The sequence below is a fragment of the Arachis hypogaea genome, chromosome 8 (assembly GCF_003086295.3).
Source record: "Arachis hypogaea cultivar Tifrunner chromosome 8, arahy.Tifrunner.gnm2.J5K5, whole genome shotgun sequence".
Taxonomy (NCBI): Eukaryota; Viridiplantae; Streptophyta; class Magnoliopsida; order Fabales; family Fabaceae; genus Arachis; species Arachis hypogaea.
The window spans coordinates 6493766-6519269 of record NC_092043.1 but is presented as its reverse complement, the minus strand read 5'-3'; the positions used below and the strand labels follow the sequence as shown (position 1 = coordinate 6519269).

The window sequence follows — 25504 nt, the reverse complement described above, 5'->3', positions numbered from 1 at the left end:
ACATGGTGTGCATGTTTAAATTCGAATGGTACGATCCATGTTCGCGACAAAGAATACGAAAGCACAATGATTACGATATCACTTAAGTTAATGTACCTAGGAAATATAGACACTACGATCCTTTTATTCTACCTCAAAATGCACGACAGGTGTACTATTTGCCTTATCCAGGTTCATGCAAGTTTAGTTGGATGATTGTGGTTAAGACTAAGCCAAGAGGTCGCATCGAGTTTGATGGGACAGAGGGTCAGGACCTTACCAAATTGATGACCCAACTCCTTCGAAAATGGTGGTTGATACCGGTGATCTAATCATCCTTAGGTCAACTGTTATGGATGATGACATCATTGACCTTGGAATAGATGACAACACACTACCACTAGAGGACGATGATCTTCAAGAAGAAGATGGGGTGGGCAATGGCGACGAAGAGCAGGAAGACGAGTTTGATGATCAGGAAACTATCTCAGAAGAGGAGGATAGTGAACCAGAAGAAGAAGATGAAGAATCTGAATAGGGTTAATGTAAATATAGTTCTATCATATGTATTTCTTTACCAAAATTTAAGATTGTAATATAATTAGCATTATTTCAGAAATTTCAATCACCATCATTCTGTATTCTTAATTTGTATATTTGATATTTCACATCAGGTTATTGTTTTAATTATTAATTATCAGAGTATATTATAGATGGGCGGAAAAAGATTATTTAAAAAAAATCTACCGTCGGAATATATCAATATAACAGCCCAGTTAATTTTCCAGAAACAATAAAAAATTTATTTTCGTCGGATTAATCCATCGGTAAGATGACGCGAAGCTACATGCTATGGCGCCAACGTTACCATTAAAAAATTTTCGACAATAAGTTGCAACAGATTTTGTTTTCTTGATAATCATATTTCATTGCTAAATTTGATGCAAATTACCGTTGAATGCATAAATCTGTACGTAATTTATTACTGGCGAAGTTTATTCCGTCAGATAAATACCGACACAAAATCCAATGATAAATATTATACTGTCAAATTTTATTCGTTTTTTCGACGGTACTTTTCTTATACTGATTGTTATTGTTATTTTGTAATTGATTTAATTTTAGATATTGTTATTTAGGGTTTGAAACTATTTATTGGGGTTAAAAAAAAAAGAAAGAAGGCGGGCCCACCCTCCAACCGTCACCCATTTTACCACTCTTATGTATACCCATTGGCTCTCAACTTTCTTTGGAGGAATTCAAGAAAATTCCATCAAAGACTTAAGTTTAGAGTTTAAAATTTATTATATAAAATTTAGAATGTTAGCTAAATATTATTAAAAAATAATAAAATTCATGAATCAAGGAGGATTGCTAGTTAAATTGTTAGCACCGTAAAATAAATCCCCACACTAGTCGTTGTAGTTGTAGAGGCAGCAAGTTAATCTGTGAATGGACTGAAGTGTCGGTTTGCTTTGATGACTGGTTTTACACTTTTACTTTAAGGTATGTATTAGAGAAAGGGGAGTCGAAACAAGGGATTGGATTCTTGGAGTGTATGATTTGCGTAATTGGGTAACGAGAAAATGATCCAACTTGCGAGTGATGAAAATCATGCACTCATCAACGCATGCAAATCAGCATATATATGCATGCTATTGCTGTGTGTTGCTGCAGGCACACTGTTTTACAAAGACAGAGATCATCAGAATTCAGAAGAGACCCGGGACCATTTCATCAACCATATATCATTACTACTCATCGGACTTTGTTTTCCATCTCTCCTTCTTTTTTGTATCAATTCCCACCTTTTCTTTTTCACAACTACCCAACTCTTTCTAGAGCAAATTACACCCTTTTTTATTCTTAGTTTTTTCTTCTTTTTTTTTTTTTTTTTTTTTTTTATAAATATCGTATAAAGGATATAGTGAATCATAGTTTGTTTGCAATGTCTTTCATCATTATTACTTACCCACAAAGTGTGCATGTTGATTTGCATAATTCTTGTCTTCTCTTCGCACGAGTTTTATAGACAGCTCAAATAATAGAATCTATTAATGTAATGTGTTTAAGAGAGTACTAATATTATTATTTTGATCCAGTTTGAGTCATGAAAAAAAAAAAAACAAATGTTATGAGTCTGAAGATAAGATAAGGTGGTGACAGGAGATAATATAATAATGCATTCGAAAAACTAAAAAAGATAATAATGCTATTTATTTATTAATTTCATTTAGATGTTTACATTCAACTACCAAACGCATAATTTTTCTTTGCAACTTCTTTCTTATAACGATATGATAAAAATCATATCCCTCACAGCCTAGACTGATTAATTACACTAACTTGTCTCCTTATCAGTCTTCACATCTCACATTATTTTGTGCCGCGGTGGGTCCACTTATACTGGTCGGAGCACAAATAATGATCAATAAATATCCAAAATTAAATCACGCCAACACATCATCATTCATCGAGTTGGCTACTTGGCTTGGATTATTATATAGATAAAACCATTAATTTATTTATTTTACCAAGATTTCATAAAAAATAAAATAAAATAGAACCACTTGAATCTAAGTTCCTTTTGTTTTCTAATTCCTCTTTTTTCTTTTTCCATCTATGCTTGCTTAATCGTTTTGGTTATTACATCATTATATCCTATTAAGTATCGGTAAAGCCTAGTAACGAAAATTATTTTTGGAATGAACCTTAACCTCGTTTCTTGTTTCTATATCAAAAGAGAGAAATTGTTATTAGTACAAGTTACTATTTCTACAATATAATAATTATTGCAAAGAATTGTTGGTGTGAAATTGTTGACCCAATAGAGAGTTCAAGATTCTTTAAGTCGAAAGGACTGCAAGCCAATTTAAAAAAGTGAGAAGAGTTCTTTCTATTTTGTTAGTGAACGAAGACAAAGCCAAAAAAATTAAAAGAACAAACTTGCCTAAGAGGCAGGCAAGGTTTTAAAAATTGGTTCCCACGGTCTCTTGATGGATGCAAGGATGTAATTGATGAAGTCGAGGACGGTGACTAGATCCCACAAATGAAAAGAGAAATCTCAACGTAAAAAGTATGGATTCGTCGAAGAAAGCAGAGTCGGATATCTATCGAGCATAAGAGCAAATAAAATCTACTTAGCCAAATTCTTTAATCTGCATCATCTTTGGAACTGAGAAAGTAGAATCGAGAAAATGGATAGGAACTAGAAGAAAACGTGCTTAAATTTCATATACTTGAGCACAAAGCAAATATGAGAATGTACTGGGAAGGATAATTGTTTCTTAGAACGTGTGTTAAAAAGTTTGGCATCCAAAGAAGGCCTTTTTCTAGAACGTTAGTAAAATTACTTGGTTACTAAGTAAAACTGCTTTGAATTAGGATTTTCGTCTATAAATAGAGAATTAGAAGATGCAAAGAGGATTCTCATATACTCACGTATACATTCTGAAGAATTCCCCAGTTACACTGGTATAAGAAAGAATGCATAGAATGCATGTGTTTTCTGAGTATTTGGGAGCTATTTCTTTGCTTGTTTATTCATGTTTTATCTTCAAATTGTTTTCTTTATTTTCCAGTTTCAACACTTTAATTTCTAGCTTTCACTTTTTTAGATCTTGTTTCTGCAAATTTATTTTGAATTTGTTGTTATTGCAATAGGGTGAGAAGAACTCGGATACATATTATCATTGCACAGAGAATACATACTGAATTTGCAACACTCTTTTATTTAAGTATTTTTATATCATGAGACCCATCACAGGTGTTATGTTAAGCTTTTTATTTCTTCTTTGCATGCTCTATATACATTTACACTATGTATCAGAGTAGTAGCTCCTTGCAATAGATATTGTTTGTAAAGTTCTCATATTATTATTAATAAAGAATTTGGTCACTTTTTTTTGAAGTTTCTATCGCATCAATGCAAAGTCTCTGAGCTATATCTTAAGACTTAAGAAGAGTATCTACCTTCTCAATTGAGATCTTTTGATTTCCAAATTGAAACAAACCAAACAAAATAAGTACTATTTACCATATCTATGCAGTATTATTTACTTGTACATATATGAATTATTAACGACTTAACGTGTAGGATATTCGGTATTATATTTATATACGTATGTAATAGTATTTAGGGGTGTAAGTTATCGAACCGAATTGAAATTTACTGCAAAACCAAATCAAAATTTATAACAATCGAATAGGAAACTAAAAGAATTGGTTTTTTAGTTTTTTTTTTTCGAATTAAACTGATCGGTTCGGTTCGGTTTTCGATTAGTTCGACAAAAATAAAATCGAACCAAACAAAAAAAGTGGCTTAATAATGCAATATTTTATATTTAGTTGTTGGAATTAGTTAAAATTGTGTTGAATTTGAATGCAATATAATGTTATTTCAGTTTATTGATAGTTTTAAACTTTGTTTTAGTGAGATTAATTTTCTATTAGTTAAGATTTAAAAATTAAAAAAACTGACCGAATCAAATCGTTTTTAATTCGGTTTGGTTCGATTGTTACACAGACAACAAATCGATTCCTTGATATTCTATAAAAATCGAATAAATCGATTCGGTTGATTTTTAATACAAAACCGAACCAATAACATCCCTAATAATATGTAGGATTACTTTTCTCGTCCAATTTATTCTTCGTCTATTGTTTTTATTTCCGTAATTTTCTTCCCGACATGACATTGTGACGCATATGGTATGTACACATTAATATAATTCTGTTGTTATATGTGAAATGTGAAGGCGTAAGATGACTAAGGTAAAGAAAGTTGGTGAATGGTGAAAAGTAAAGGGGGAAAACCGGGTGTCCGGCGAAGAGTTTCTACCTGGTCTTAAAATAAGACGAGGTAATAAGGTAGTTCAGAGTTGCTGCATGGTAAGTTCGTTAACAAATCCAGCACATGAAGCAACCTGATCCATCTTGAAAAGCGTTCCGTTTTCAATGAGAAGAAGCTAAGGGATAGGGTAGGCTATTCTCGGCTGTAGCTGCGGAACATCACAGATGATAGACTGCCCCCAATCCCGCCCACCTGCTGGAAGCCACGTGTTCCACTCATTTTCATCGGACGGCCACCACCAAGTGTAAAGAAGCTATTCTTCCATTATTGAAAAGTCATTTGCATGGTGAGATTTCTGACATCTGGCACATGTGTGGGGCTTCAATCTCCTTAAAAAGCAAGTTAATAGGGCACAAACGCAATCTCATGCTTCCACTTACCCCATTTTAACCTAAAAATATTTGCTACAGGAACCATGATTCATGCACCAGAGAAAGTCATTTTCTCCCCTACTCTTTTGAATTATAATACTGTGAGTCATAGTGGCACTTTTAATATGAATGTTATATATATATATATAATTAGTTCATTAACTTAAAATTTGTATTAAGAGCAAATGATGAAATTAATTTCTAAAAAGATTATTCGTTATTTAAATTAGTTATTGAAAAATTCTTTTAATTAAATTTATTTTTTAGAAATTTTAAATTAGTCATGTTAGGTTTTTAATCATTTTTTATTGATGATATCAAAATTTGCTAATATAACACGTGTGACACCACAACATACATTTAGAAATTTTAATTGACTATTAACGTATATTTGAATAGGGAATTTGAGGTATTAGAATCTCTCAATTTGAGATTAATTTGATCTAATTTTATAAACTAATTATGTTAATAGTCAATTAAGAGTTCTAAATATATGTTATGGTGTTATTTAATGTTACATTAATAAATTTTGACACTATTAATAAAAAAAATAACAAAAAGACTAACATAATTAATTTATAATTTTTAAAGAATAAATTTAATTAAAAAAATTAGAGACTACTTTAAAAAACTAATGATTTTTTAGAGACTAAATTAATCATTTAATGTTTGTAAACTTTGTATTAATATACTTGCCCAATAAGAATTATTAGCACGTGTATAAAAAAGGTTCACTTACTATCACTAAAGAGTAATTTTACACAAAATGATTGATTGGTTTGGTACGAGTACGACAATAAGAGAATTGGGGAAGAAGATCATTATAAATGAGATATAAAGAGAAAGAGAGTGATGAGAAGTCACACCACCCTATTAGGCTGTTCCCGATATCACTATTTTATTGGTTTATCACTGTCGTTCTTCCTTCACCGTTTCAGATAGAATTACACCTATTCTTCCAATACTATTCATTTTTCTCTTTCTTTCTCTGTCCTCTAAATACTTCTCCAGCCTTTTAGCTTAACTCCATTAATGGACAACACCATTGACCAGTTGAAATCATCTTCCTCTTCGGAAGAGGATCAGATGGACTTGATGAACATGATGATGATGCAACTTCCTAACGAATTCTCTTCACCTAATTACGCTGATGAGACCAGCGTCCAAGGATTCCACCCATCACCACAGCTTCTTGGTGCACGCAGTAGCAGTACTATGCAACTATCAGATTCAATTGATAACAGAAATTCTATCATGCCCTGGTCTTCACCATCCACCACAATCTCTTTCTCTAACAACAACACTACCTCAATGCTTCAAACAGAATTTCCATCTTTGTTGGGAAATTCAGGTGCAACGGAGAATAAGCGGAACTCGATGGCGGCGATGAGGGAGATGATATTCAGAATAGCGGCCATGCAGCCAATACACATAGACCCTGAGTCAGTAAAGCCACCAAAGCGGAGGAACGTGAAGATCTCGAAGGATCCACAGAGTGTGGCGGCGCGGCACAGGAGAGAAAGGATAAGTGAGAGAATAAGGATACTGCAGAGACTGGTCCCCGGAGGAACCAAGATGGACACTGCTTCAATGCTTGATGAGGCCATTCACTACGTCAAATTTCTCAAGGCTCAGATTCACTCATTGGAACGTGCTTCTTCTTCTGCAAGCAATAATAATAATAATAATGCAACTGCATCAGGTGCAGGTGCAGCTACTGCCATTGCCAATGCCCCTGGCGCCTCTTATCTTTCTCTACCTAAACCTTATCAAGGTCGAAATGCTCACCATTACGGAGATGCATGAGATAAGAGACTAATGTACTATTTTACCATAATCATTATTAATTAACGAGCAATGCTAGGGACCAGCAATTTTTGTGATTGTTAGCTATCAACTAGCCATTAATGATGATTTGATGGTGTGAGATTGGTATGAGATTTCATCCAATGGCTCACCTTCCTCTGCTGGTTATATGCTGACCAAAATTCAATAAAACTGCTGGCCCCTAAACTTTTTCTTAATTAAATATACTTTGAAGGGATAGCCACTACTATTGAGTAAAATATTATTTTATGTAGGATATGTCCAGGTCCAACTTTCATATAATAGGGCTATCATTCATTATTTAATCCTTGTTCATTCTAATTTCGGACTTATTAATTAGTATGGAGTATGGACTATAATCTTCTTGTATGAATTTTGGTATCAACAAAAATTTTCTCTAGTCTTAAAGATTTTTAAATTAAATGATCATAAATCAAGGAATATAAGAAAGGTGGAAACTCATATGCAGTCTACTTCACGTGAAGTTGATATCTAAGAGCCGTTAGATGATTTGACTGATTTGACTAAATTTTTATCTAGCGGATATCAACTTCAGGTGAAGTCGACTTCACCTGAGTTTTCACCAACATTCCCCTTTTCTGAGTAGTGTAATGACTGAATCTTATTGTCAATAAGTTATAACTCAAATAGTATAGTTTTTTCATACTCAATCAAAAAATCGTGGGTTCGAATCTTTCTATCTCTGGTAAAAAAAACTGACTGAATCTTATTATATTGATTAAATTTAACTGAACACATAATCAGGTTGAAAATGATGCTCCTTATATTCGGGACATTTGTACGGCCTTGGGAGAAGGCAGAGACTCTCTGGTCTGGTTTTCCGAGACCCAGCAGATGAAGACGACCCACACACGGTGGATGTATCATATAGTTGTAAAAGAGACTTACGAGCTGTAAGGCTTATAAGATGAGCTATTAGTTTATACAAAAATAAAAGAAGGAAAAACTATATTATGTTGCATAAACAAGTAACGTTTCTATCGTGTATACAAACGTCTCCATTATTTCAAGCAGGGACCAAATCTATTTTGTCAAAATCTACATTATAGTTGTCACTAATTATATTTTATTCGGAATGATATAGTGTGTAACTGAATTATTAGTTCCCGAGGAAGAAGGTGTGAATGTGATTGAGGGTAGCAACTAGCAACTAGCAACAATAAGAGAAGAGTAATGCATGAGAGTTGCACGTGATGATCTGACAGATTGCGGTGGTTGCGTTTACGATCGGGCACGGTGATGACGTTACCTTTCATCAACACCCTCACACGTGATTTTCATATGCTTATCAACCACATACCCAACGTCCTTCTACACGTCGGAAATTCAACATCAATGTATGTATCTGTTATACCGAGATTTGAGTTCTTCTTTCTCATAATTCCAAACTAGTTATTCCATAGAGTTGGATTTTATTTCTGTAAGTTCTTAAGAATTCTTTAACCGTATATAGTAACACAGTTTGACAGAATGTTCGAGAAGCCGCTAGTAATTATAATTTTTCTTCTCTTAAAATGACAATTAAGCTAATGCATTGTTCACTTCTTTTATCTTCATTATCCATGGTTTATTCTATTTTTTGCTGTGTGTTCTGTTTCATTTTCCACTATCTATCTATATATCTAGGCAGCAGTATAACCCGTTATATTTATCAGTTTCCTCCTTCACTTATTATTTTTTTATGTAGTAGTTTAGTTTAGCCCATGTTTCTATGCATTTGATTGACGACCTTTTTACAGAATATAGATAAATAAAAAGTAAAAATTACATTTATTTTCACGTGAATTTGTTAATTAAAAATCGTTAAATAATTTAAATTTTTTATTAAATTATTATTTAAAATTTTTTAATTATTAATTTGACATAAAAATAATTGGATATGAATATTCACTTAAATAAAATATATTACATCACACCAAAATAGTAATAAGTTAGGAAAGTTATCAGGTGTACCAGAAACACCAGTGTTTTAGTTGTTTTAACCGTTGATTTGAATTATAAAATATATATAATATATATTAATTAAAATCAACGATTAAAACAACTGAAACACCGATATTTCTAGGTACACCTGATAACTTTCCAATAAATTAATAACAGATATGTCAGCAAATGCATGTTGGAGTAGGAAGGACCAAGTTTCAAGAAATAAGCCTAGGGCAATAGTTAGTAGGTGTGCTGTATTTATTAGGAGCATATGATCGTTTTTTAATTTGAATATGGAAGGAAAGGAGGTGTTGGACTCGTATATGGGGAGGAGAGGTGCTTCACCTCGTTGTGGGATCAGAGGAACTAAAATTCGGATCCTGCGAATTGCGTTCCTGAAAACGGATAGTCCAAATTGCGTTTTGTTCAATAAATTTAGTCAGAACAAGTAAAACGAATGATCCGAATTGTGTGTTTTAGATTTCAAATTCCATCAACTGTAAATCTAATCATGCGATTTATGAAGCAAAATTTCATTTCCAAATAACTCGCATGGTCGAATTGTTCTACCTTTGGCTCTGAAAAATCTGTCCCATATTTTTGTCTTATACGCCATAACTTCATATCTGAAAATAGCACACCCAAACCTTCCATATCCATAAAATTGAACCGCATATGACGACTACCATTCTCGCCTCAAAAGAGTGACGAATTGTTTTCTCACTCGATAAATTCCATGTGCACTTACCACAACCAAATTTCCATGCCCCTGTGCAAAGATCCTTATATAAATAATTAATAATCGATACAAGGAAGTTGCATATGATTATTGTTAATTGAGTGCGACCCTAAATCAATACTTTATGCACTTCGTTCAACTTTCCGTTGGATACTACTTATTAGTATTATACTTACCCTTGTAACCACCTTTTGAATTTGTTTAGCCAGTAAGAAAGATGAAAGAAAAAGAAAGAGTCGAAGAAAAAAAAATGATAAAAGTAACTACATATTAATTGAGAGAAAGAAGTTAATTTCTAAGTCACTAAAAAAAGAAGTTAATTTCTAAATAGTTTACTTATAACAATTAGTAAATTATCATATGCTAGATTTTTCAGATGCCACACAATATTTCCTGCGGTACAGTAGAAATGTTAGTTGCTTCTAGTCTCATAGGGCGGAATTTATGTGAAACTATATATTGTCCCAAACGTCAGTCTAGACATGTTTCCAACAAAGCTTTGACTTATTCAAATTTCTGAATTTTCTCTATCTGCCTCTTCTTTTTCATTCATGATTAATGCAATTTCAGGGTATGCGTGCATCAAATTAAACGTCCAAAATATGAATAAATCAAAATTGAAAACAATCAGAATACCCATGTGTGGCCAGAGGTAACATCCCTCAGCCTGTATGTAAGGATTGGTTCACTTGATGGAAGGCCAATTAAAGTTGTTTGTAATTTTTAGGTTAATTAGGGTATAAATTATTCATTTTTTTCTTAATCAGGCATGTTCTTTACTTTTTAAGTATCCAAATTAATTAACGTGAAATAAACATATCAACCCTGCATCCGTTTGACTTCTTAGCTTGGACTAAGGGTGGCAAAATGAGTCGAGCCCGTCGGATCGATCCGCTAAACTACTTACTTAAAAAGGCGGGTCGGATTAGGATTTGGAGCCCGCCAAATTAAAAAAACCTGCCAACCCGCACTGCCAAATTGGCGGGGCGGGGCGGGCCAGTCCGCCGGACCGAAGATTTTTATTATAATTTTTTTATTAAATAAAAGAGTGATTACTATTATAAAATTAATAATTATAAAATTTTTAAACATTTTTTTCATTTTTTGTTTTTATTCTTCTTTTAGTTATTAACTTTATTTTTTTATTTTACAATTTCGTATATATGCTCAAATTATGTGACTTATTTTTTAAAATAAAGATGATTCTATTGACAAATATTATTTTGAACAATTTTAATTAAAAAAATAGTAAAAATATTATATTATAATTTGACTATTTTTTATTTGTATTTAATTTTTTAATTATTATTTTTTAATTAATTTTAATAAATTTTATTTTTTAAAAAAAAAAAAAAGTCAAATGGATTAATCCGCCAAGAAACAGGGACAGACTAACATTTTGAACCCATTTTAATTGGTGGGGGCGGGTCAGTCCGCCCCGTTTATGAGACGGGACGAATTGAGCGGATCGACCCGCTTTACCACCTCTAGCTTGGACGCGGTCTTATTGGAGCCTTCGTTATTTTTGCTACACATTTTGTTATTGTTTTTGCTTTATATTTGAATGAACATTAACAAATTCATCTTTTTTTTAACATTCAAAGTGTTAATTTCCTAACATTTCCCAAATTATTAATTTCCCATATATACCTAAGTAGTTTGCTTCTGCACTCAAAATCTTTGTAGTGGACTAATAACGGTGGTGAAAAGATGCATGTCAATCCTAATAATGATGGATGAAGAGGATATACTATGGCAAAAGCACAACTAAATTAAATGATACACGACCAAACAAGCACAATTTCTGAAACACTACTTATGTTGGTTGGTTGGTGGTAGGATTAGATAAGATAATGCACCCTGCCCTGGGTGCGACATAACTCATCGACACAGAAATAAAAAATTACAGAAAGAGACTATTAATAACTAGTGTTATTGGATTAACTAGTGTTTTTAATAGACTATATATTAATTTATTCTTTTATTTATTATAGATGTTTTGCTTGAATTTTGGTTTTTTGACCTTGATAGGAAATGTTAATAAACTTATATTAAGATTTTAATTTAAGAAATAGATATGATTTTTGTCAAAAAATTCGATCTAAAGATTTATCGATCACACATGTTAAAATAAATAATTTGCAACGAATTAAAAAAAAATAATGATAATTTTATTATTATTGGACACAATCTTACAAACAAAATTCTTAAAGTGTTTTAATGAAATGATAATCAAACATAAACTTAAAATTAATTTGAAACTAGAAGTAAAGAAAATGCATGAATGCTAGAAAAAAAATGAATAAATAAAGACCGAAGTTTAAATAATTGAAAAAAAATGAAACTAGAAATAAAGTGAATGAATAAAAGAAATTAATCCCAAGAGAGATTCTATGATGTTTATCCCAAAAATTAACATATTATGTTGTTAATAGGTGGCATACTAAGAGGCTGTCATGAATGTGGGTTTAGAAGTGCAGTGTTTATTGATCGGGTGAAATCGAATTTAATGTGACTCAGATTTAGTTTGAAATATATACCGGGCCTATTTGTTAAACTCGAACCCGGTTCTAAACCCGATAAAACCTATACACTTTCGAGTTACGATTATACTGGGTAAAAACCGGGTCGTTAACATTACCTTTTTATAAGATAGCATGTGAAAATATCCAAATTTTCAAGACTCTAATCATTATTTGACATGGTAAAATTCACTTAGAAAAATATAACAAGAACAAACCCTTCTCTAAAATTAAAGCATAACCACAATCAATATTAATATTGTCTAATAATACAAAATATTTAAATCAATACAAATAATACAATATTATGCATTAGTCTAGTTAGTCTTATGCATTTTAAACATAAAACATTAACTTATAATCTTATAATAACTAATAACATAAAATATTAAGGTTTAAAATATTTAAATTCCACATAAGAATAGTCATCATCCATCACTAATAACACAAAATATTAATTATGTATGATGACTGAGCCACCGAGTCGAGTTCGGGTGACTCGAACTATGACCCAAACCTGACTCAAAATAATGACCGAATCTATTTTTGAGACCTTTATCCAACTTTAGATCCGATAAAATCATACCAAATTAGCTCCTAAAATATTCGAGTCTGGCCGAGTCTTCGAACTGGGTCGCCATGCACACCCTTAATTTAGAGGTCTTTTGAAATATCGTTTATAGTTTTTTGATAGGCCAAAGAATTGTTTTTTTCGTTAACCGTTAAATATAAATTAAAAACTAATATTTTAAAAAAATAAAATAATAAATTATATAAATTATGCCCTCTCAATTATATGAATTTGGATTACATTACAGAAATGATACATAATATATCATTTCTATAATGTAATCCAAATTCACATCATTAAGAAGGTATAATTTGTATAATATAATTTATTATTTTATTTTTTTAAAATATTAGTTTTTAATTTATATTTAGCTGTTAACGAAAAAATAGCTTCTTGGCACATCAAGAAACTATAAACGGCGTTCCAAAGGACCTCTAAACTCACATCTGTGACAGCTTCTTAGTATACTACCTATTAATAGCATAATAGGTTGATTTTTGGGGTAAACATCATAGAATCTCCCTAATTCTAATACTCATATACACTTGCACTTCATTTTCTTCTTTTGTATTATTGTAATTAAAATTTTTTCTAGAATTTGTGTGTTTTGTGAGTTTTAGAATAGAAGTTCATTCTCAAGCTTTAGCTTCCTCTATTTATAGGCAGTTCTCGTTACCATAATCTTCAATACTTAATTGTCAGGTAGGTTTTTCTATATTTTGTTTCGACTTAATTTTCAAGGTATTGGATCCACATTATGTCCAATCTTAGAAATCAAGAAATTTATTCACGTCTTGGAGTGTTTATTTTTTTTGGAAGTCAATCTTCTTCACCCCTAAACTCGCAATAGTTATTTATTAGTATCACATCACCTTTTTAAACATGTTTTAAATGTGATCATTTATCTTTATTTTTTGACTGCTTGTTCCACTTACCTTTCTAAGAATTTTTTAAGTGTTTCATCCACAAATTTCGATCTCATACTGCTTTTTTGATTATCACTTTTATCGAAACACCTTTTACGGTTACTTTATTATTAGTTGGTTTGCCATTTTATGCTAACCCTCGATTTACATCTTATAAGCTTATTTGAAAGGTTTCAAAATTTTTTTCGACTCTTGTCAATATACTAGGTTAAAATATAGATTTTTTAAGTCATAATGAACTCTTTATTTTGACTCTTTCTTTTCGTATACTAGATTCAAATATAAATTTTTTAAGTCATAATGAACTCTTTATTTTGACTCTTACTCCTCTCAACCTTCACGGCTTAACATAAATAGATGTATAATATTTATAAATATAAAATTAGTTAAGAGGATAAATACTTTATATTTTAATTAAAAAAATTTAAAATTTAATAAAACAAAATATTATTCAAATTGTTACTAAAATAGAGATAACAATTAGATTATCAACTTTCATTCTATGATCAAATTAATCACTTTAAGGAGGGACCAAATTGATTAGAATGACCAAATTGATTGAAACACTTTTTGTGTCACATTTGTTTACCATTATATACCACATGATAGATATCGTCTACGTAACGAGGTTGGTGTTAGAATATATTAGAATCAATTAGTATTTATTAGAATTATTTAGTATATTTGAATATTTAGGGTTAAGTATGATTTTAGTTCCTAAGATATAGGTCGAAAATTTTTTTCGTCCCGAACCTTTTTTTGCATACAAAATTGTCCCTAAGGTTTAACTTGATTTTAAAATCGTCCTTACTTTAAGGACCAAAATCATACGAAAGTGATGGCGGAAGCAAAGGCAGAGGTGGATCGTGGACAACTTCTTCTTCTTCCTTCCCCTTTCTTCTTTTTCTCTTCTCCTTTGCAAGAGTAGAAACATTCTCTTTCTCTTATTTTTTTATTTTATATTTTTTTTGTTATGGATAATTTGACACAAAATTTTAATATTCAAGTAAAAAGGACATTTTTAAAACTTGATTTTAAACCTGATGGACGATTTTATATACAAAAAAAGATTGGGGACAAAAAAAATTTTCGACCTATATCTTAGGGACCAAAATCGTATTTAACCCGAATATTTATTATAGAATATTATGTCTTTATTATATTGATTCTCCTAATACTTATAAATATCCTTCTGTATTGTATCATTCTACACAACTTGAATACACACAAACCTTTTCTCTACTACTCTCTCTTACCCTTTCTAATTCGGTATCAGAGTCATGGTATCCTTTTTTAAGAGGATTGGTTATTTTTTTCTAGTGAAATTACCATATTTTTCACAATTTTCTTCTGTTCCATTTTTTCTTATCTTTTGTTGCTTCTTTGATATTTTTTCACCTCACTGACTAACCTATTCTCTCCGTCTTGTGTCTTTCCGAGTCGAATGAATCCAACACCATTGTTATCCGCTACTTACCGATTCTCATGGAGAAATAATATAGTTTTCGTCACCTTTCGGCAGTTTGTCATCCTCTGGCATTTTACCATCTCTTCACAGTTTGCCATCTTTTTTTTGCAGTTTTTGGGCAGTTCATCATCTTTTCGACAATTTCGTCTACGCTTTTCTTGCGGTAGTTTCGTCTGTACTTTCGTTGCGGCAATTTCATCTGTGCTTCTTTTTCGGCAGTTTCGTCTGCGTTTCCCTTGTGGCAGTTTCATCTGAGCTTCTCTTGTGGCAATTTCATCTGCGCTTCCTTGTAGCAGTTTCGTCTGTGCTTCCCTTGTGGTAGTTCCGCCGACGCTTCTTTGTGACAATTCCGTTTGCGCTTCTTTATGGTAGTTTCCGTCTGCGCTTCCTTCTGCCAGTTCTATCTGCACCCATTTTATCAATTTATCCAATTTTTTTCTTTATTTCGTTGTTTTAAATAAGTTTCAAACTCAAGTTGTCACTTGAGTTTGAGGGAATGTTAGAATATATTAAGATCAATTAGCATTCATTAGAATTATTTAGTATATCTGAATATTTATTATAGAATATTATGTCTTTATTATATCGATTCTCTTAGCACTTATAAATATCCTTTTATATTGTATCATTCTACACAACTTAAATACACACAAACCTTTTTTCTACTGCTTTTTCTTACCCTTTCTAATATGATATCAGAGTTATGGTATCTTCCTTGAAGATGATAGGTTATTTTTCTTTTGGTGAAATTACCATATTTTTCACACTTTTCCTCTATTCCATTTTCCCTTGCCTTTTGTCACTTCTTTGATGTTTTTTCAACTCACCGACTAGCCTATCCTCTCCGTCTTGTATCTTTCCGAGTCGAATGAATCAAACATCATTGTCATCTTTTTCTTACCTATTCTTATGGAGAAATCATATAGTTTTCGTCACCTTTCAGCAGTTCGTCATCCTCTGGCATTTTACCATCTCTTCACAATTTGCCACCCTTTTTGGCCGTTTTCGGACAGTTTGTCATCTTTTTGGCAGTTTCATCTACGTTTTCTTGCGGTAGTTTCGTCTCTACTTTAGTTGCGCAATTTCATCTGCGCTTTTTTTTAGCAGTTTCGTCTGTGCTTTTCTTGCGGTAGTTTTGTCTATACTTTCGTTGCTGCAATTTCATCTGTGCTTCCTTGCAGCAGTTTCGTTTGCGTTTTTCATGTGGCAGTTCCGTCTATATGTCCTTATGGCAGTTCCGTCTGCATTTCCTTGCGGCAATTCTATTTGTGTTTCTTCTGCGTTTCCTTGTGGCAATTCGGTCTGTACTTTCTTGTGGCAGTTCTATTTGCGCTTCCTTATGGCCGGCAATTCCATCTAGGCTTCCTTCCTCTAGTTCTATCTACATCCGTTCTATCAGTTTATCCCTTTTTTTTCTTTATTTCGTTGTATAAGTTGTCACTTGAGTTTGAAGGGAATGTTAGAATATATTAGAATCAATTAGGATTCATTAGAATTATTTAGTATATCTGAATATTTATTATAGTCTTTATTATATCGATTCTCTTAGCACATATAAATATCTTTCTATATTGGATCATTTTACACAACTTGAATACATACAAACATTTTCTCTATTACTTTCTCTTACCCTTTCTAATAGTTGAATTGTCAACTGACAAATAGACTAACTTGGAGAGACGAATTTAATCAATTTAAAATATGAAAAAATAATTTCTTCGTCGTATAAAAAATTGTAGGACTATAGCGTTATTTTTTAAGTTGTATATGTAGAAGAGAAAAGAACATATATACACGAAGCTTATTCAAAGTGTGGCCTTCAGTCACATATGGTTAACCACTGAATCCCTACTCCGGGGCTGTGTCTGAGCAATTGAGGCTTAGATTTTAAAGTAAATTGCTTAAAATCGAGTGTGACTATGGACACCTTAAAGAGAAATACAAAACTTTTAACTCCATTTTTCACTAACAAATGAATATATTACATGAATTTTGTTGTTTCATAGATTGCAAACAGCAACGGTACTAAATTACAGAGGAACATACCCAATATATCACTCAAACACTTGAAGTATGCTTTAAGAGGCATGCCAGTTGAAACAACCACTCAATGAACCCATCTGACTGATTCTAAGAAATAATTTAGCCTTGCGAGACGTTCGTACAACTTGATCAGCATCAGCCTCTATGTTTATAACTGAACTTCTCATTTCCTCAGCCTTTTTCTGTGCCAATTTAAGCTTGTTCATAATCTTGTCTATAGAGTATGCTCTCTTCTTTTCTAGCTTCATCTGAAACAGAACCAACAAGTTATAACTTATAATCACTATCTTCAACGTTTTCACTTCAATATGAGTTTTCATAGATCTTTAGCTCTGTGTACAACAAAGTAATACTTACTATTACATTTACGAACTTATCTTTTCGTCAATAATGTAATCCACACAATCTATGATCATAATTATATAATAGGGCTTTCTAATAAGCAAAACGATAAGGGATAATTCCAAAATAGGAGCCCCTACGGAAAATATAAATAAACATCTTAAAATAGTTATTTTGCTAAATATTCCTAGCAATTCCTTTACGGAATTCTCCAAAAAGAGAAGTAGCTAGGAAATAACCTCTAGTTTCCGTATTGCTGTCTCAGCTTTTGCCTTTTGCAAGTTCTCCCATGCATTGATTTTGGCTTCCTCCCTTTCAGCCCTGAACAAATCAAAGTAAGTGGCAGTTAGAAACTGTTTGTACAAAGATTTCTTTGCTACCAAATTATAGAGTCTAGGAGTTTCCTCCGATATAATTTTTAAACTTTGAAACTTCCTTCTTTGAATTATGTATGATGAGCAAAGAAGGAAAATTTCATTTTGTGTGTGGGAAACTTTAGAAGTAATTTTTTTTAACTTTTGACTTATGAAAAGTAGTAGTATTAATGTTGGGTGCAATTTTCAAAACCAAATTGCAACTTTCTAAGAAGATATTTAGGAGCTTATAGAGAAATTAAAAAAAATGAATTCTCTCATCATACTTCTACTTTTCATCACATTTCTATAAAATAAGTACTTTTAGAGTTAAAAATCCAAATACAAAATAACTTATTTATAAGTTACTTTTAACAGAATCATTTATTGTTTAAGTTATTTTATCAAAAGGAGCTTAATTAAGTTGGTTATCCAAACTTGGCTTATGACTTCACTGTTTAATGTCAAATTCTTTGCAATACTTAGTAGTTTCATATTTTACGGTGCAAAGTTGTGTTGAATCATTTTCTTCTTTGGTAATATTTTACGAGAATAACTGAAGTAAATTGATGCAATAATAACAATAACAATGGTAGACATACTTAGAGGCAGTTTTTGGCGTTTCAGCAATATCCCAAGCTGAAGCTAGATTTCTAATTTCTTTCTTTTGCTTGCTTTCAAAATTTTCTGAGCCTCTGCCAGAAAATAAGGCCCTGTGTTTCTTGGACCACTTTGTTGCGGTGACATGTTCATCTACCTGAACATCCCTTACATCCATTTTAGAGGAAGCAACATTCCGCCATTCTGTGAAGGTCGACGAAGACAGAGTGGAGGTAGAGAAAGAAGGCTGACTCAAATTGGGAGAGGAGCATTGGCTACCCTGTGGGCTCATCTGGGTTGCCATGTCCCTCCTTGAAACAGCACCAGATACATCGGTGCCCACATCTTTGAAGCTATGAAGCTTATCCTCTGTGAATTAGTTCCAACATCAATAATGCAACATCACATGCATTGAAGCATAGTTTAATAATCATACCATTCATTTAAAAACAAAAAATCATACTAGAAAATAATCATACATCATATCTACTTGTAATAAGACCAATTATTCCTGAAATTGTTTATGAATTCACATTGGATACCATCTGTTCCATCCATACAATATTATATCAAGGATCTAATATACAAATATCATTGAATCAATCAGAAGCGGAGCAATTACAATTCCTTTAGGATGAGTTATATAGAAATCAAACCTTGATCAGGCGCTGATGGTTCACTCTGCATTTCAGAACATCCATGGACACTAGCGGACCGGAGCAAAGTAGGCTCTGTGGTGGGCAGAACGACAACACCATGGCCACCACCGGAGCGGTTTGTGAATGAATCAGATGAAGCTACAGCTGGCGAAAACGGAGAAGGCCCGGCCAAATTAGCGGAATGCCTTCCTCCAAAGAGAGGCACTGCCGGAGAATACATTGAATAATAAGCAACACCTGGTGGACCAAGTGGACCACTCTTTGACTTTGGTCTCCTATGGTGTGGTGAAACCAAATTCCCAGTTACACCATCTCTACCAACAGGGCTTAGAATCCATCTTTCAGCGTCTTCCCACTTTGAAGGTAGTCCTCTCCCATTATTAAACGGCAGCATAGCTCCGCCGCCAATGTTCTTCCTTGGAGTTGGAGTAACTCTTCCAGAGCTCCAACCCTTTTGGCTTTGCATTGTAAAATCCCCAGATCCAATGCACCAGGCTGATCACGCTTCAAATCTTGATCTCCTATCTTGACATTCTTTATCCATAAAAGGAAAAGTAAAATCCTAGGGATTAAAAAATCAGGGGGCGCAAAAAGGGGCTTTTGGATTGGTATATGATACCTTTGAGTGCTAGTGAGAAAGAGTTTGCAGCTGAATCCACCAGGCTTTCGTCTTCAGCGTCACAAGCATAAGCATAAACATCGCTGTCTTGGTTTTCAAATGAAATAATAATGATGTGAATATGTGCCACTGTTATGCCGAGTTCCTAAACTTTTTCTTTCTTCTTTTTTCCTTTTTTTAATTTCGAACAAAAAAAGGAAAACAGAATGAGGTGTACCTCGTGGGCTTTGTTATCCTTTTTCTGCCGAAACTCGCTTAGGTTCCAATTGTTGCGCACTGTGTGCTTGTTTGGATTTGGATCTTCACCACTCCACATCATTGGATACGCATCATTATTCCTCCTCCTTAGTTTTACTACAGAGACTTGAGTACTTGCATGAACAGGAGATTCGAATTTGTCATTAACCACAACCCTTTGTTAATGATAATTAATAATGCTAATGGCCTTGTATTCAGAAAAAGAGACGACTATAAATATTTTTAAAAGGCAAGTGGAAGTTGTTTCCGTTAATTATCTGCGCCCTGTTGCTTGGCTCAGAGGCTGCTCTGGCCTTCTTTTCATGCTAACCCCAAAGGGTTTAATAATTTAATCCAGAAATTAAAAAGAAGAAAAGAAAAGTTAATATATACACGTGATTCGTGCGAACGCGTTGGGTGGTTGAGTGACTGTGGCGGTGGTACCGCCTACTGGCGAGTGGAGACTAGACTTGAGGACGAGTACGGACTACATGCATGCGTCCCGCCAAAATTGCTGCATAGCCCCTCTCAACACTCAAATTCCTTTTCTCTCAAAATAAAAATCATAATTAATTATTTTAAGTCTCTCTCAACAACTTCAAAGTAGATGTGTGCACATGTGCTGCCATGCTTCATTCTGACTTTGTTCAGCAGAATTTGTATTTAAATTAGCTTTCTCATTTTTATAATCATTTTCAGGGAAATTTACATAGCACGATCCTGATAAAATGCTATCTAATCATTCTCCCTCTGTTTAGCACCCAACCTGTTGAAATTTCGCATTCATACTAATATTCTCGTGGCCTTTTTTATTTGTTTAATCTTTGAAAATGTAAGTTGATGCATGTGCACAAGAATAACTATAATGAAGCGAATGTTGATTATTCTTATCTTTTTTTTTCTTTATAGTTCTACTATAAAATGAAAAGAATAACTAAAGTTTATTTACATTAAGGATGTGCCGTGTGCAGATGTGCTTACGAGATGAAGTTTTCAAAGGAAACAATTTGTATATGTTTTAATCATTTTGCTAGAAAATAATTTATTTTTAATTAATAATCAGTAAATAAAATGGTGAATGAACAAATGTCAAGGACTGAAAATATTTTTTTTTAAATGAATATTGATTTGTTGTTGGTTACAAATTTTTTTTTGTTTAATTTGAGGCTTTCATCCTTCACGCTATGTGAAGGATCAAATAGTAATTAGAGGAAATTAGTAGTTAGTTAGAGTTTGTTAGATGAATTATTAGTTACTTATTACTGGTTATTGGTATAGCATGTTATAAGTCCAAGTGTATATATAAATTCTTATAAAGATGTAGAATGTAGAAGTTAAAATAATAATTTTTAATCCCAATTCTCTCATCTATTCTCAAACTCTCAATCTCTCTTACATATATCTGAGCCACCGACATTATTTTAATGGTATCAGAGCTTCAGAGATATCAATGGCGGAACAGGTTGATGCCGCAAATCCAACACCAACAAGCGCAACTCCAAATCCAACTGCTAACCGAGCAGTGGTGGTGTACAGCTTCTAAATTCTGATTTCAATCAAGCTAGATGAAGGAAATTATTTTACTTGGAGAGATAAAGTTGAAGCCCGTTTTAACCGAGAGAGAGGGGAAAAAAGAAAAGAAAAAGAGAACATTGATAAGCGATATTTATATACTTTTTGATATCATTTTTATATAGTTTTTATTTAGTTTTTATTAAGTTTTTATAAATTTTAGTGTTAAATTCATATTTTTTTATTTTACTATGAGTTTTTGTATTTTTGGACAATTTCAGATAATTTTTTGCTGAAATTGAGGAGTTGGAGCTGAAGTCTGATTGAGAGATTCAGAGACAGAGAAAGCATTGTAGATGTTGTCCAGATCTGACCTGCCTGCATTCGGAAGAGCTTTTCTAGAGTTACAGAAGTCCAAATGGAGCGCTTTTTATGGCTATGAAAAGCTGACTTCCAGAGCTTTCCAACAATATATAATAGTCTATACTTTGCTTCGAATTAGAAGGCCCCGTCTTCCTGCCCCCTTCCAGACGTCTAGCGCTCAAAGAGCAGAGCCCATCGTCCAAAGGCCCAGAGAGGACCCCCTAACCAGCGTTCCACGCCCAAGGAGACTCATAGCACATGGATCTCACCAAAACTCAGCCCAAATACTCACCAAATGGGTTCGAGAAGTGAATTTTAGCACTAAATAAACTATTTTATCCTTACTAGTTATCTATTTAGTATTTAAGGAATTATATTTATGTAATTCGGAGATCTATTATAACTTTTTCGCATTATACATGTTTTACATTGTCTTCTACCTCAGTATGAGTTTCTAAACCTCCTAGGTTGAGGGGAGGAGCCCTACTGAGTCCTATAAATTAATAAAAGTACTATTATTTCTTCTTCAATCCGTTTCTGATCTATCTCTAATATGTATATTCAATCTTCATCGTGATGAACAGGATGATCTAATCAATTAGCTCTGTTCATCACACTAAAACGAACGTGCCTGACAAACACCCGCGTCTACTTGGGTTCGTGTGAGTACCTGGAAGAAAAGCACGAGCCAACAGCTATGTTTATACATCTCTCGGTTAATCCACGATTTCGTTGAGGACTTCTCGAGACACCAGTTCAGTCAATCTCCGGGGAAATTAAGGTCTCCGTGGTATAGACTAGATTCCAAAGAAGCAGCGTTCTCTGATCCAGAAGATTCGACCTTGTCCGTGGCGTTTTGAGTAGGATCGCCAAGAGAATAGCCTGCAAGAGCTTCACCCTCCATTGGATTGAATGACCAGGGGCCCTGGCGTTCATTCTGTAGCAGAGGAGATCAATGACCACGGACAATGACTTTGATCACTTACAGCCTGCTATAGAAGAAGATCATTCACAAGCAAAGAAGATAATAGTACCAGAGTTGATTCAGAAAGACAAGGCAACTCCGACTCTTAACTCAATTCCCAGCATATAATTATTATTAATTAATCTAATTGTTTTATCCCTTTCAATTTCACAATCAAACTGCATCTAAACATAAACCTTCTGATTCCGCCTGACTAAGACCTGCAAGACAACCATAAGCTTGCTTCAAGCCACAATCCTTGCAGGATCGACCCTGACTCGCTCAGGTATTACTTGGACGACCCAGTGCACTTGCTGGTACTGCTGCTATACGGAAAGTGTGGGGATTGCATATGCACGCACCGAGTTTTTGGCGCCGTTACCAGGAATTGTTGAGGTTGGACAAATTGAAGGATTGTCTAGCTCCCTAGATCAGGTATTTTATTTTATTTTATTTTAATCCTTTAGTTTTTCATTTTCTTCTTCTCAATTTTTCGAAAATCACTCAAACTTTTTTAAAAATATTTTTCTTTTATTTGTTCAGTTTGTGTTCGTATTGAGTCCTTTATTTTTAATTTTATTTTTATTTTTCCTCTTATATTTTTTCGAAAATTCTAAAAGGATTTTTCAAAAATATTTTTATTTTCTTTGTTAAATTGGTTACAGCATTGGCTTATGTTCTTGGAATTTGATGTTCTTTTGAGTCTTTCTTTCTAAAAATTTTTCAAAAATAATTTTTCTTGTTAGTTTTCTTTAATTTTTGAACATTGTGTTTTAGTTTTCTAAAAATTTTAAGTTTAGTATTCTTTCTATATTCTCGTGTTCTTTGAGTCTTCTTTTTTGCGTTCTTGTTAACATTCAAAGTGTTCTTGTGTTTTGTTTGTGTTTTGATTTTAAAATTTTTAAGTTTGGTGTCCTATTGTGTTTTTCCTTCAAATTTTTGAAAATTGTGTGCACTAAATCTAAAAATTTTAAGTTTGGTGTCTTTAACTTGTTTTTCTCTCTCTTCATTAAATTTAAAAAAATAAAAAATATATATTTTCTAACTAATTTTTACCTTAATTTTCGAAATTAATAATAAAAAGGATTAATCTCTACATACAAGTGATTTTTCTATACAAGTCTTACAAGTCCTCTAATTGATACTATGCTCAAACGCGTTTGTTATGCACATATGTTTCACGCGCCTCTAACATATTTTTAATTTTTGAAACGATTCCGTTTCCTTTTTCGAATTTCTTGCCTTCTTTTTCTCCTTCTTCATTTACATGCTTTTCTCTCTCTGTTCTCTTTTTTCGTTATTCTCAATTTTCATTATTTTTTGACATCAAGCTCTGAAATCATTTTTTAAGATAATGGATAATTCAACTTCAGATTGTCAGATGAACCATTCCTTGAACCTTGCCAGTGAAATTTGATGTTAATTCTTCCTTGTTTAAATTGAATCTAATGTACTAGTTCTGATTATAATTAATATAATCTTGTCCATTTTATATCAGACGTTCGGGTGTAGATCAGAAATATTTAGGTGTATTTTTATAATAGTTTGGGTGTATTTACAGTTTATGACTTTTCATATGACGGAGGGTGAATTGTCTTATTCTTTTAGTTGAATTGTTTTAGTTTCTGTTTAGTTATGATTCATAAATCTGGTTTTTGTTTTTTTTTATGATGGTTTTATAGTTGTATTTGCATTCTATAGTTTATGCTTGCTTTAATATAGTGTATTTTGGGTGTATTCTGCAGCCCTTCTGTGGTGTATTTTGGGTATATTTTGCAGCCCTTGTTGACTTTGGTGGCTGATTTTAGTGTATACGTAACATAACTCATTGCTGTATCTGTAGCAAATTTGGGTGTAAAACAAAGATATTTGGGTGTAATACGAAGATATTTGGGTGTATTTTTATTCTGATGAGTTCTGCATAATCCAAAACTCTTCCTCTTCCTCCTCCTCATCTTCTGCTGCTTCTTCGTCTTCATCTTTTTATTTCAAATTCTCATAATTCTTTTTGGGAGGAAAAAATCAAACAAAGAAGAAAAAATACATAATGTTGCATTCAAAAGAAGAAGGAGGAGAAACACGATGATGAAGATGAAACACACGAAGAAAAAGGAGGAGAAACACAAAGAAGGAGGAGAAGAAGAAGAAAGAAGATGAAGAGGAGGAGAAACGCGAAGAAAAATGATAGTTGTGGTTTTAATCGAGGAAGAAGGAGAAGAGTCGTTCATAATGGTGAGTAGCGCGCTTTGGAAACAGGAAGTGGTTGAATAATGTGCGTATATTTACTCTTGAATGTGAGAGTGTAATGCGCGTGTGTTTTGTTGGGCTTGTGCCAACTTGTAAGACTTGTAAGTCAAAAAGGCTTGTATATGTAGCATACCTGTAATACAAATTCAGATTTCAATTTTAAAATTCTATCTTATCATATCTTAGTTGTCAAGTTTTCAAAAATCAAATTTTTTGAATCATATCATAAAAATTTAAAACATAATCGATTTGGATCTCATCCAAATTTATAATTCAAATTTAGAAATAGAATAACTAATTATTTTCAAATCTCATTTAATATTTTCAATTATCATATTATTATTATATTCTTGGTGCTAACAA

At 32.7% G+C, this 25504-nt stretch overlaps 2 protein-coding genes across 6 annotated transcripts; one reads left to right on the top strand and one right to left on the bottom strand.

Annotated features, from left to right (window-relative positions):
* The first annotated feature begins 6062 nt into the window (after window positions 1-6062).
* Window positions 6063-7288, top strand: LOC112708317 (uncharacterized). Its single transcript, XM_025760496.2, has one exon. The coding sequence runs from the start codon at window positions 6235-6237 to the stop codon at window positions 7006-7008; it is 774 nt and encodes a 257-aa protein (XP_025616281.1). The 5' UTR covers window positions 6063-6234; the 3' UTR covers window positions 7009-7288.
* A 9848-nt stretch (window positions 7289-17136) lies between these two features.
* LOC112705855 (uncharacterized) lies at window positions 17137-20510 on the bottom strand. Of its 5 annotated transcripts, none has more exons than XM_025756832.2 (6): window positions 20036-20510; window positions 19819-19901; window positions 19197-19733; window positions 18543-18909; window positions 17827-17908; window positions 17137-17493 (listed from the first exon to the last, which is right to left on the bottom strand). In XM_025756832.2, the coding sequence occupies exons 3-6, from the start codon at window positions 19663-19665 to the stop codon at window positions 17281-17283; spliced, it is 1131 nt and encodes a 376-aa protein (XP_025612617.1). In that variant the 5' UTR covers window positions 19666-19733; window positions 19819-19901; window positions 20036-20510; the 3' UTR covers window positions 17137-17280. The 5 variants fall into 5 exon arrangements, with proteins under 5 accessions (XP_025612617.1, XP_025612618.1, XP_025612616.1 ...); XM_025756833.3 differs by having other exon boundaries at window positions 19819-19905; window positions 20036-20417; XM_025756831.2 differs by having other exon boundaries at window positions 19197-19901.
* Window positions 20511-25504: the final 4994 nt, after the last annotated feature.